Genomic DNA, 13,008 nt, shown 5'->3' with positions numbered 1-13,008 from the left:
TTTTTATGGTCAATGCCACACCTTCAATACTGCAGGTCCAGGTTTACCATTGAGGGCAGACATATATCATCAAATGGTAGTTGCGTTGACGGCATACATACATCATCGCTATATTGACTTAGGCAAGCCTATTTTTGTTTTCTTTTTAGCTAGGCACCTGTAATTTTCATATTATCTTGTTTTAATCGTAGACCACCCACCGAAAAAGCTTGGTGGTTCCTTTCAAACATGCAATCTGGCTCCATGGCCAGCCCACATAAACTCTTTGTTTCATACCTGTTAATGTAATCAACTGATCAGGTCAGCTGTATGAGAAATGGTAATAGCAGATTACATGTCAAAACCACTTAGCAATTCAAAGAAAAATAAACAGAATGACCTTTTCTTTTTGTGATTGACAAGTTATACACTGTTCCACTAATTTTACTTAAAATTTACTCAGGCACCATAGGAAACTGGACCATCCCTGTCTCCAGAGAATACAAAGCAAACAGTATAATAGGAGGAACAGTCGACCATTTAATTCCCAACTCCACGGGATGATTCCAATTGTCTCAGCACTCAGCACCAATCTTGAACCATTTAATAAAGTGAAAATAAAGGTAAATGCTTTCATGACAATTACGAGCAAGAAAGACTTTATATAGTACTGTAAGGCAAGGTTAAGTTCACCATGGTTTTCCTATTCGCCATAACCAATCAAGCGTTACCCCTGCAAACAAACCTCCCAGTAGACACAATACAAGCAAGTTCCCCAAGGCGTTTTGTTCTGGTCCCTACAAAACCAAAACTCCATAACCCCCAATTAGGGAAAATTAAAAAAAAAAAAAAACACTAAACAACAAGATCCTTAAATAACCTTGTAACCTTTTGGGTTAAGAAATACAAAAGTTAACCAGTTTGGGTTTTTTTTTTTTTTTTTTTTCTCAGTTGAAAAGCATGCGAGTTAGCTGACCTTGTAACCTTTTGGTGCTGCAGTAAGGACACAGACGGTGAGGTAACCATTGGTCAATCCCAAGAGTGACGTGAGCATGATCATCCAGCCTTGGTCTCCATACTTAGCCGTGAAGTAGAAAGCAGGGATGAATAAGAAACGAGATAGAGTTGCATTCATTAGGCCCTTTCGTGATGTTAAGGTCAGGCATTTTATTAGGGGGATGTATCTTGCAATCAGATCCCACACATTGTAGGATGCAATTAGAACAAGTATATACCTGAAAAAAGGCCATCAGAATTCAGACAATTTACATGGAAAAAGAAAACTGGTTTCTACTAACATACAGTAAGGTGGAATTTTGTTTCTAAAATTATTGCTAATGTGTTTTCATTTTGTTAAAAATCTTCAGGAATACAATTTCCCTGATTACATTTTATTTTTGATTCCATTGGTTCCCTCATTATTCAAGAAACTAAAGGCATGGAATGGCGTGTCAATATGAGCTTTGATCTTAACACAAAATTTTGAAAAGAAGAATTATCAAACTGCAACTGATGGTGCAGATCATTTTCCACTCTCAATCCAGAGATTCAGGTTCAGTACTTGAGCCAAAACATACAAACATGAAGTAACTTGTCTAGGAATTACTAAAAGAAATGAGAAATTTGTGGACTACGAAAATAAAAATCATATATTGTGACAGAAAATATTAAGTGAAACAAATGGTTTGTATCATGGTAAATGAACACTTACCATGAACCCAAATTGTGTGATCCAGTATCCTCAGATATGAAGCCAGGGAAAATTGATAATGTTAGAACATATATCAAAAATATGTCAACTGCATAGTCAATGTTCTGAAAAAATAACTGTTTATTGCTAAGACGCTCTAGTTGTTTGGGATCTTCTTCATCCTGCAGAAATTCCAAAACCTTAAATAGAAACTACGGAAATCTTGCATTCTTCCTTTTCCTTGAAAATAAATAAAAAAGAAAGGAAGTACAAATAAAGGTAACGAATAAACCAAAAAAGAAACAAAAATCAAACCCTTCCAAATCCTTGCACTGCAAAGAACTTTCCCTTTCCTAATTCCTTACAAATCAAAACAGCTTATGCCTGCTCCCCTAAAAGAACAAAAGCTGCTCCCTACCTAAGCCAAACACAAACCAGCATCACCCTGTGCTCATCAAAGATCTGCAACGGATCTTTTCTCCTTCAGAAGACTTCCTCTTTAATTCCCAAAACACTGTTCTTGCAAAATCTTACTCTCCTATAAACGAAATCCCCAACAGCTTTCTTACTTGAACTTTGGTTTCCACTATCTTCTCTAACCCAACCTTTTTTCCTCTTTCTAAGTCGATCCACAACCACCTCCTCATTTTCCTATTTCTTTCCCTTAGACTTGTCTTATGGATATCAGGATTAGGGCTCAACTTCAAAGTTCAAACCAGTATGGGTCTGACTTGTGGTTGTCTTTCCAAAATCCACTCTATCCGCACAATTCTTGACTTTCAATCTTTTTCTGCTATACATTCTCTTAAACTTTCTACTCAGACCTGCTCCAATGAGGCCATCTTTCAACCTGGAAAAAACCTTGGTAATATGAATCAACTGCCCATTGTTCATCCCTTCAATTTTTTTTTAAGCCACTGGATCTTTAGCTTTGGAAGTATCCGCTCTTACCCAGCACTCCTTTTCTACTTCTGTTCTCAATCTGCCCAAATCTGTCCCCAGTTTTCCAATTATTACTTCTGAAAACAATAACTCCACAAACAACTCCCTGGACCCCACCTCCTCCAAACTTTCACTCAACTGCTGCAACCAATGTTTTGAAAATCGCAATCGTATCGTAAATTGAATCGAATTGAATCATGAATCATATCGTAAATTGTAAGATTATTTCTATTTTCACAAACTTGTCAAAAATTTAAGTACAGATATATTAAAAAGCTTAAAAATATATAGAAAAATTATTTTATCCTATTTTTAATCCATATCTACCATATACAATAGAAGCCCAAGGTGATATAATCAAGTTTGACTTGAAAGTCAAATAAATTAGCATACAATGGCTCTTTAACATAATATGATGCAAAATAAACTCAATGATGGTCTTAAATAGTGAAAATAAATCATTTCTAGTGAAGGTTTTAAAACAAGTCTCCCTTGAAAAAACTAAATACGAACAGAAAAATGACAAAGTAGAAAACTAATTTTTTATTGAATTTATTTGAATCACAATGAATCGTAGGGATCATATAAATCGTAAGATTTATGAATCAAAACGTAGGATTCAAACAAAAATTCTAAGATTTTTGCAAAAAAGGATTCAAACATAAAATTTGAATCAAAACCCTTGGGATTCATGATTCAAATCGTGAATCGTATCATAAATCGTAAGACTTTGATAACATTGGCTGCAACTTAGAAGCCCCCCCCCCCTTACCTTCTGATATTGTGATATCTCTTTCTACTGACACTCCTTCCTCTCTTGGATTTAATTCAGACAAAACAAAATCTTTTCCCAGACTTAGAGCTTTATCCCTAACCTCAGCACCTTGAACATCAGTCATCTTCTCATTTTCAAAGTGAGATTAGTTTGAGATGAACCTGTCAGTTTCATCACACTTGTCTGAAAACAATCCCAAAAGGCCTCTTGTGCCATTAGCAACCTTTCTGAATTCTTTTCTTGCATTCTTCCTTTTTTTTTTCATTTATGTTACTGTATTAGTAGATAGTGAAAGATATATACCAAACTTGGTTGTGTGTGGATACCCCCAGCAGCAAGATCGGCTGCAACAGTTTTGGATCCTTCTGAGGCTGCCTTTGAACGATAATACTTCACAATTGTCAGTTTGGGGAAGATGAATGCATAAAGAAGAACACATAACAGCTCAGAAAATGCTGAGATACCAAAGAATAGCACTGCAGTGGACAGTAATATTCACAATTAATGAAGCCTTCTGAAAGTTCAAGCATAAAGTTTATACAGAAAATATTGCATATAGAAGGGATAATTTTTCTCTTGAGGTCAATGTTTAAGTAGTAATATGTTGTAAAATTATCATGACTGATCATGTTTGCCAGTTTTAATTTTGTGGCCAAAATCTCAGGCTGATAAGTGACAAGCATGAGAATATGGATTCCTACAAACATGAGAACAGTCACTTTCTGCAAAAAAGTGCCAATGGTCAGGTCAGTATCCAGTCTACCCCTTCAAAGAACCTGAATAGATAGGACCAACATTGGATAATAGCCTTTTTATATCATTAGTGTTGACTAAATTTTCCAACCAGCATTATTGTACAAAACAACAAAAGTAAGATTAACAATCATTCACCACTTCAACATTAGATACATTGCCAGTCTTATTTTCTCTTTAAATGAAGTGAAAATAAATGATATTGTTTTCTTGATAGAAAGCAATAGAAGAGGAAGGAAAGAGAAGAGAGGAGAGAGGAGAGAAGAGAAGAGAAGATAAAAAGACTATTATGACCCCGTGGCACATTGTTACAAAACTATTAACAGATTTAACAGATAAGAAACAGAAGTACATAGTCAGGTGCACAGAGCATTTTCCAGATTATTTAGAAACAGATAATCAGATGTGACCTATACCAACATTAACCAAATGAAATCTTAATTGTGGTGCTGAGTAATTTATTAAAAGTCTAAAAAGTTCTTCAAATTACATCATAATTTTAGAGTTGATTACTGCTCCTACTTTAAGGAAGAATGATTTCTTTGTTCCCTTTAGAAGGGGAAATGCATAATCAAAATTAAATTGGGATTTTTGTCTTTCTTTTTTGATAGGTAAAATTGGGTTTCTTTTCTTCACCAAATTGAACAGGAATTCATTCATTAATAGTCATGGTCTGTTCAATATTACTATAATTATTCTTTGTCTTTAGTTTTTTTAGTTAGCAGCAAGTAGATAACACAGAAATGATAGTGAATATGCAATGCTCCTGATTTCAGACTGGAAAAAAAAAAGAAAAGAAAAAGAACAATTCTTTACTACTAGCCTTTGTGTAATCTAGCTATGACTTTTTATCATTAACTAAATCAAGTGATAATTAATCATAAAGATAGCTAGAAAAAGCCATCTATTAATGTTAATTATAATTTTTCCTGCTCAAGTGCTAATTAATCAATAGAATTCAAGTAGCCAACATGCAAGCCATTTTTCCAATATACAATATGGAGACTCCTTAGAGATTTTGAAAAACTTGCTGCAACTGATAAAATAGCATAAACTGTATTTAAACAGAAAAGGTTATAAAGTCATCCCAAGCAGATCTTTGAACTAAAACAAAGTAGATAACCCTTAAAACCTTCCTTCTTTGTGAAATCTCACAAAAGAAATTTTGTAGAGAAGGTCATATGCATACTGTTTACTATTCCATTCATTGACTTAGTATTTTCACAAAATTTCACCTTACAATCACTTCAGTATTGTAAGGTGCACCACTAAAACAGTATCAATCAAGAACAAGTACAACACTTCTCAGAAAAGAAAAATGAAAAAGTACTGTATTAATAACAAAAAGAATAGACCATATAATTTCTCAAAAATTATTCCATTTCTCGATTTGTGTGTCATTCTTGTGCAGGGACCAATGCTAATCTTCTTTGTATTGTTCCAATTTTATCATATGTCTCAGAAGAGACTCCCAAAAATTAGCAACTGGACATTTACTCCATTGACAAAAGAACATCCATGAACAATATGTTACGTACTTGCACCCTTCCGAAAACCATCCTTGGAATTATTGAAGATAGCTTTTGTAATTAGCCTCAAACCTGAGGATAGAGCCCCTGATGCAGCCAAACCAGCCAAGAAAGACTGCAAGATACATTAACAGGAGAACGACTCATGAAAGTAGAAATGTGACTTGTTAAACTTAAAACAAGTATAAAAATACATTAGCAGAAGTACAAAATGCCTACTGCGACCACCTACTTGAATGAATTCAGGACACATGAAGGAGAGGTCTCCAACCATTCCACCCTGAACAAAGGCATCTGCAACTCCAAAGGAACAGCTGATGGAACATATGCCAATAAAAGTCCCAATCCCCCCTTTTCCAGATGTAGCTAAATCTAACTGTCACAAGAAGAGGAAAGGATGAGCCAGGACTTGCAAGAAAATATCAAAATTAAAATATACTAAGTACGAACTACCAAGACCAGGTTTTAAAGTTCAAGATGGTGTTGGACAAAAACAATATAAAAGAACACTGGTAATACTTACAATTAATACCAACAGAGAACTAATGAAGAAAAGGGTATATCCAGTTAAGTTGCGTCTTCTTGTATTAATCTTTGCCTCATTATATGCTAATATTGCAACAGTTCCAAGTGCAAATGGTTGATAAATGAGGGTAAGCACCCTCACAGGGTGGTAGTGCTGCAAAGTAAAGAGGACATGTAGTAACTTCATCAGATGAGTCAAAAGGAAATAACATGTAAAAACACTTTTAAAAATGGTAATTGCATCATCCAAAGTCCAAACAATATAATATATTTTTTTCTGTTATTCTTTACAACTAAGCATAAAGTGGATCATCGGTTCACGGTACATATAGACTGTTGCTTATATTCATCAGGACCAGAAACTGGCTATGAAACTTTGTCACCAAGAAACTCCACCTGGGCAAGTTACAGTTTAGGGAACCTTCATATGACATAAGTGATTTATAGAACAGTAATAACTCAACTAAGAATCATTCATAATAACATACATCTTTTGTGATACATGAGTAGCTATTTAGAATTAGATGTATAGTATAATATAATCCTTTCATATCTAGGTATGCAATTGGACCATAACCTAGGAAGCTATAGACAATTGACAAGCTTCTTGACTATGCAGAAGTGTTTGGACTGCTCTATAGCCTAGGTTTGCCTTGGCATTTTGAGAACAATATAAAGACTCGTTTAGCAGTGAACCAGTCACTCTTCAAAAGCTATGGATGACATTGAACAATAAAATCTATGACATCTAACAATTGTCATGTGGGTTTCTTAGATATTAAGTGAATTCAGAGGCACTGTAAAAGTTTGCTATGTACTTTATTCACATATTGAGGCCAAACTTATTTGCAAGGGATGAACTTACGTACAAAATACATTTATCCAATGAAGATAAGCATTGATGATAAATTAAAATCATTTCTAGCTAAGGTGATTGAGATCTTGACCAATAAGTAAGTCAATATTGTTGGCCATCCAGAAGCAGTTATGGACCAATCAATGGATTCACAGCAAGGGGGAAATTCTTGACCTGGCCAGTCGAACTGTCAAAAACTGCTCTATTCCTTTGCTTTTATTCAGTGGGTAAAGGCACCAAATTAATCCTGGTTCTGTTTTGGGCTTGGAGGGATCCATATCTTGCCCGGACCAGCTTTCCAAAAAGAAAGAGGAAAGTGGAAAGACTAGTTCCCAAGTTTCTATTTCAGGTTGAATAGACTTAATCCAGTTAAACATTTTTCACCTGACCAAAATTTGATGCAGTTCCACTCAACCTATCTCCAACCAATAGCAGGCTAACCCACTAGTTTTCTGTTTCAGTTTGACTTAGACCCAATCCAGTTAAGCATTTTCTATGGGCCAAAATTTCATGCAGTTCCAGCTAACCACTTTCTAACCAAAATCCGTAACCATGTGTAGACTGTAGAGTCCACTTTTCTAAGGAGAGTTAGGAGAAATCCCCTAACAAGATCAAAGCCAAACAATGTACTCATACAAGTTATGTTTGTTAACATTGAAAAATGATGGTATACAGTCAGAACTCAGAAGCATGAAATCAGATGCGTCAAAGCAGAGTATAAACCATAAAGAAAATACAAAATGAGAAGTTTGTTGATCATTTACCGGAAACAAGTATTCATAGTAATCTTCTATCGTCAACATACTGTTCCATGCAAGGAGGGACCCATTTCCAAGAAGCCAGCATACTATGATTGCAGTTTTCTTCCCCTGATGATCATAGCAGAATCGTATCAGAAATTTTGTTTCAAGAAATTGACAATTTATCTCCAACAATAAAATTTCACCGTCCCCTATGTAAAGAAATTAAAAAACATAGATCATAAACCTGAAGTGTGACTAGAGTTTTGCTTCCATCAGTTGTAGGCATGTTTATCCCTCTTCAAGCAGCCCCTGGCATAAAAACAGATTCATTGGCTTCAGAGTTCAGAGTACATCATATTAGAACTCACTGAGAAGTGAGAACTCTGAGAAAGAAAACCACCTTGGTCTAGAAAAGAGAGATGAATAATGTTTGTGGAGTTTAGGTTAAACTTTTAAGTAGAATCTATACATGGTTAGATGAAGTCTCTCAATACTCTCCACCACAAATCTAACATAGAATCCTAACCTAGATGACATCAATAAGAACACAACCTGGCACACCATAACATAGCTTGAATCTGAAAGCCCATTTCATAAAAAAAAAAGGAGTTAATTGAGGAAGCAAATAAATATAATAGATTCACAGAACCGTGACCATAAACTGGATATAATATGTTTTTATGATTCAGTCCACCCCTAGGTGGAGAAACTATTGTTCCGTAAACCTATTTCATATGTGCTGCATTTAATGCTATAATAAAATTTAAATAACTAATTCGGCTGTTAAGAAAGCATTTTATAATCAGCAATAAAAAATGATACACATGTCAAACTTAGACCTAACGGGAGAGGGAGAGAGAGAGAGAGAGAGAGCGCGCTCAATCTGGCTACATTATCAGGGCCTAGCAAGAACAGAATATGCAATACAAAACAAATAAGAGCCCATCAAGCTGCAGTACACTAGTACGTGAACCAATTATAGAAGTATTCACTCTCTAAGCAGAAAAATGCACAGAACATCAGATAGCATTGGAGCAAACCTTGGTCTACAAACAACTGAGAATGGCATGATTTCTTGCAGAAAGAAATGTCATTTAGTATAAGCAAAAGCTAACAAAAGTGAAAATTGACTCATCATTGAAAAAATAAAGAGAAAGACCAGTCTTATCAATAGAAGAAAAGGGAAGAGAAGATAAGGAGTGGACTTACTTTCCAAAGGATTGATGGCTGTGGAGATTCATGGCTATTGTGGGATTCCAGAATCTCTTTGTTCATTGAGATTGACTGCAAAAAGAAGAGTTTAAAAAGCCGTCGAAGAAAAGTCTACAGATTCTCTCTTTTTTCACTTTGGGTACCGCAAACGCAAAAGCAAGGAAAACCAAGAAAAAAATAAACAAGGACTAACGACACTCATCTGACGCAAGCATGGTTACTAACCAAACAAGTGGTCCTCATCGAATATTCTGCACTGCAGAGTGCAGAATGAACTTGAACCAAACAATCTCGACCATCAGCCTGAAGGGACTTGTTACCTAACACTAACAATCAATCCTGACTCTTGGCAAAATTACGATGCCTTTGTAAGAGGTTAGAGGGGAAACACTTGTGTCGAGGACAGGTGACAGAAAACTGGGAAGTGCCTAGCGTTGTTTGTTAATTCTTAGCAGATTGAAGCTCACTTCATCGTTTGGTGTGAACGTGATGCGTGTATTTTTCTTAACGCCTGCTAACTTCATTGTAGTGTGACAGCGACAGACACTCCTTCAATGTGGTGTTGTCAAGGATGACCCAACCGACACCTTCCGCTCATAGCAAGCGAAGTCTAGTAGTAGTAGGGAACTCTGGCTGGGCCGTTTCACCCAATAGATGCCCAAGAGAAGAGTAAGATGGCCAAAACCAGACCATCCAATCGAATTGAGCTCAATAACTCGGAAACCCAGTCGAACCCGAGATCAAATAGCTGAATCGCCATGGCTACGAGTAAAAGAACTAGAAAAAACATAAGAGGGTAGGCAATAAGAGGTATTTGAGCTTCATGGACTGTAGAAAAAAAAATTCTGGTAACTAATCTTCGGCGCATTTTGATCACGACAGATGATGAATAGGATGTGGGTATCCTTCAAGGATTTATAAAGACGAGAGTTCAAAAAGCTGAAAAGGAAATAAAGAAAAGGGTTGAGAGAGACGGAGTTGGGGTTGCTCTGTATGTGCAAGCAAACGTGGTTCCCAAGAAGGTTAGATGGCTCGATCAGTTTAGAAGAAAAGCACTGTGGATCCCATTGTTGCTATTGTGGTGATTGGTTAGAGGAAGACGAACGTTACTTTGCCCAATTGCGAGATCACAGAGGGCGCCCCACATGCACATCTCAGCGGGAGATGTTCCCAATACACGGGTGGGATATGCTGTGGGGCGCAGATGTGAATTCATTAATTTTGTAAAAAAAAACTTGTATTAATGATTGGATAAGTTTTATTGCGGGAAGCAATATTTTGGATTTTGAGTGGGGGAGATTAGGTGAATGCGATTTTGGTGACCACGAATGTTTTTTGTAAAATAAAAAAATCTTTCCTGTTCGTCATTGACCTAGAGAGAAAACGTATACATTTACAAAATTACCTCTAAGGCGTCATTTAAAGAAATCATAAAATATCATATTTGCCCTAAGCAACATCTCCCAATTTCCTTCATTTTTGTTAATGAATAAGCACGAACTAGCTACAACCATGGCTACTAAACCACTCTCATTCTAATGAAAGAGGGGATCCTCAGTTGAATTCGTTCATTTTCATTTGAATGAATTCTTTCTCCCACTTAATCCCAAATATCTGTTATCCAAAAGGTATATTGGAATACCTTTATCATTGATGTCACGCATCTAAACTTTCAGAATTTCAAAATCTTCAATCCATTTGGCATCATCTCCATTTAATCTGTTAGCCTATGCTTTCTTCAGGGCTAACCGCTACTCAACAATTTTGCTTCATTTTTTTTTTGGAACTTCAAAAAGGCGATTAGTTTGAAATCGCATCTGTGCCCCACAGCATATGTTGAGTAGTGATTAGCCCTGAACCCAATGGCTAATTCGACTAGTTTGCTATGCAAAGGAGATTTTATGAGTAAATAGCCCAAAAAATAGACACGATATGGTGTATATCCTCAGTAAAATGGTGACTTGACAAACTAGAAGATGGCTCTTTGTCTCTTGTTAGAGATGACATGGCAAGGTTATAACAAAAGCATTATCTTTACTTTGGACTTCAAATCTATAACTTGTATCCGGAACAGAGAGGCTAATACTCACCAAACAATGAATCTGATGTAGTTGTATAAACTGTTTGGACCCTAGGAAATTGCTTACCTAGGTGTTGTATAAACATTCAAAATTCTCTTTAACGTTCAAAGGAATTGAGATAGTGGCTAGGAAAGAATGATATGGTTTGGACTTTGAAGCCATAGTTGCAGTTTTAGCGTCTTCCTTACTCCATTATCTTTTAGAGTTAGAAAAACAATAATAATATAGATCCATTACTTTTAAGTCAATAAAAACACAAATTGATTCATATGAACTCTCAAATTGTTGTTCTTGTGCTTTACTGCTTTAGTCTATTTAGTTTGTAGAAGAGTAGAAACAATTTATGGCGGGCATGACCTCAGGCAGATGCGTACAGAGGAAATTGTGGAGTCTGTGTTCCATATATTTCTCTTCTTCCTTAGCATTCTTGTAATCAAGTGTGGGTGAGTACAGATTCAACTAGTTAGCCGTTGGGTGAGACATCAATTCCCATGTTTACTCAACCCAGGAGAATAAAACAAATGCAAAGAGAAGCAGGGTAGTGTGGACGTGGCAGAGGAAACTGTTAGACAATTTTGTATGTCCTTAGCTCCAATCAATTTTGATGTACTTTTAACATTTAGTGTAAATGAATAAAGTGCATGTTTGATTCATGTTGTGTGGTATGTTTCTGTGTAAGACCCTTAAACCGGACACTTAATGAGACTCGTGTTAGTTTAGAATGTTCACAGCCATTGGATAAGTCTGGGGAGATTTATCCTGCCAAGACCAACACTGGTGTGCTGCCAAATGTTGGGGTGGCCTATCTCAGCCGCCGGGGTGAGACCCAAAGCACATGCAGTGTAGGATTACTTGAATCTTTGAACTGGACTAGATTTCCTGTATTGCCCTGGACCTTGGAGATTGATGGGCAAAACTGGAAAGTTACACCTGACCCCTAGACTCGATTATGATACTGCACTGGGGTGTCGGATTGAGTTGTCTTTGATATGCCAATCAGTGAGATCCTTAGCGGGAGTCAAAACCTGGGTATGTTGGAATAGTCTGAGAATTCATCTGAGTGGGTGATCATAGTGACAGGATTAGCCCCTTTGTCGGACAAAGGTAATGATCGGGGATGCACTCTCTCTGATGGAAACCAAACTACCGGCAGTTGATTTCAATCGTTGGAATTTTGTTTTGCAAAATTTATATATATGATATATAGATATGTACGGTTTCAAAATGTTTGCAAATGGTTTTAATTCCCGGGATCCATATGAGCAGAGAGTGCGACACTGTTCCTTGCAGCCGAGGGAGAGGTCTTCTCTTGTCGGGCAGTGTTTGATCATTATGGGCTGAGAGGTTGAGTGTAAGGCCATTTAGGGTTATACCTGATGGGTTAATCTTGCATCTGCCCACAGTCCCTGTGTTTTTATAAGATGGCTTGACCCAGGGACCACTTAGTGTAGGTGTTGGGCCCATAGAGTCCATGTAATGGGCTCAAGGGGTTCACTAGGCTTTCCAGTGAATTCGGCTAGGCCTTCTAATAAAGGCTGGGCCGAACCCATGTGGTTGATGTGTAGATCAATGCTTGAGTCCCACGCCATACAAAGAAGCACAACTGGGTAGCAGTTTGGAAGCCTATTGAGCACTTAATACATATTGGGCCTAAAGCCCATTTCGAACTTGGCTGATTTGATCAGTCACTTAAAAGGGCGGATCTGAGATTAGGTTAAGCCAAAAAGGATTGGGTCTTAACCCTATCTACTCATGGAGACTAAATTCAAATAGGATTTGAATCTGGTAATCTCCTGATAAGATCAGGAGTGGGTTGATCTAATCTGCAGATAGGATTAAGAAGACTCATTATCCAAATATAGATTTGGATTAGGATAACTCCTAATGAGATTAGGAGGTTTCTTAATCACAAAGAAATGAGGA

The 13,008-nt window shown here is 36.7% G+C and overlaps 1 protein-coding gene and 1 non-coding gene across 8 annotated transcripts; both read right to left on the bottom strand.

Moving 5' to 3' along the window:
• Window positions 1-354: 354 nt before the first annotated feature.
• LOC104605720 (equilibrative nucleotide transporter 3-like) lies at window positions 355-10,021 on the bottom strand. Of its 7 annotated transcripts, none has more exons than XM_010270594.3 (11): window positions 9,230-10,021; window positions 9,002-9,076; window positions 8,037-8,101; window positions 7,814-7,918; window positions 6,192-6,347; window positions 5,901-6,044; window positions 5,678-5,783; window positions 3,690-3,862; window positions 1,691-1,851; window positions 956-1,214; window positions 355-776 (listed from the first exon to the last, which is right to left on the bottom strand). In XM_010270594.3, the coding sequence occupies exons 3-11, from the start codon at window positions 8,076-8,078 to the stop codon at window positions 669-671; spliced, it is 1,254 nt and encodes a 417-aa protein (XP_010268896.1). In that variant the 5' UTR covers window positions 8,079-8,101; window positions 9,002-9,076; window positions 9,230-10,021; the 3' UTR covers window positions 355-668. The 7 variants fall into 7 exon arrangements, with proteins under 7 accessions (XP_010268896.1, XP_010268897.1, XP_088742658.1 ...); XM_010270595.3 differs by having other exon boundaries at window positions 9,472-9,489; XM_088886532.1 differs by lacking the exon at window positions 9,230-10,021 and having other exon boundaries at window positions 9,002-9,151.
• LOC148803460 (U6 spliceosomal RNA) lies at window positions 5,507-5,608 on the bottom strand. The gene has a single exon (XR_016081744.1). It is a non-coding gene; the product is annotated as a U6 spliceosomal RNA (small nuclear RNA).
• Window positions 10,022-13,008: the final 2,987 nt, after the last annotated feature.

Source organism: Nelumbo nucifera, chromosome 1, assembly GCF_055504915.1.
Source record: "Nelumbo nucifera cultivar China Antique chromosome 1, China Antique-T2T, whole genome shotgun sequence".
In the NCBI taxonomy this organism is placed as follows: domain Eukaryota; kingdom Viridiplantae; phylum Streptophyta; class Magnoliopsida; order Proteales; family Nelumbonaceae; genus Nelumbo; species Nelumbo nucifera.
The sequence above is the reverse complement of the archived record's forward strand: the minus strand, read 5'-3'. Positions and strand labels throughout refer to the sequence as shown.

Excerpts from the sequence above, each read along its gene's own strand:
- LOC104605720 (XM_010270594.3), bottom strand. The coding sequence starts at position 8,078 with ATGCCTACAACTGATGGAAGCAAAACTCTAGTCACACTTCAG. Across the intron at positions 5,784-5,900 it reads TGTGTCCTGAATTCATTCAA|TCTTTCTTGGCTGGTTTGGC; the intron begins GTAGGTGGTCGC and ends TGTATCTTGCAG. Across the intron at positions 777-955 it reads CAGCACCAAAAGGTTACAAG|GGACCAGAACAAAACGCCTT; the intron begins GTCAGCTAACTC and ends TTGGTTTTGTAG.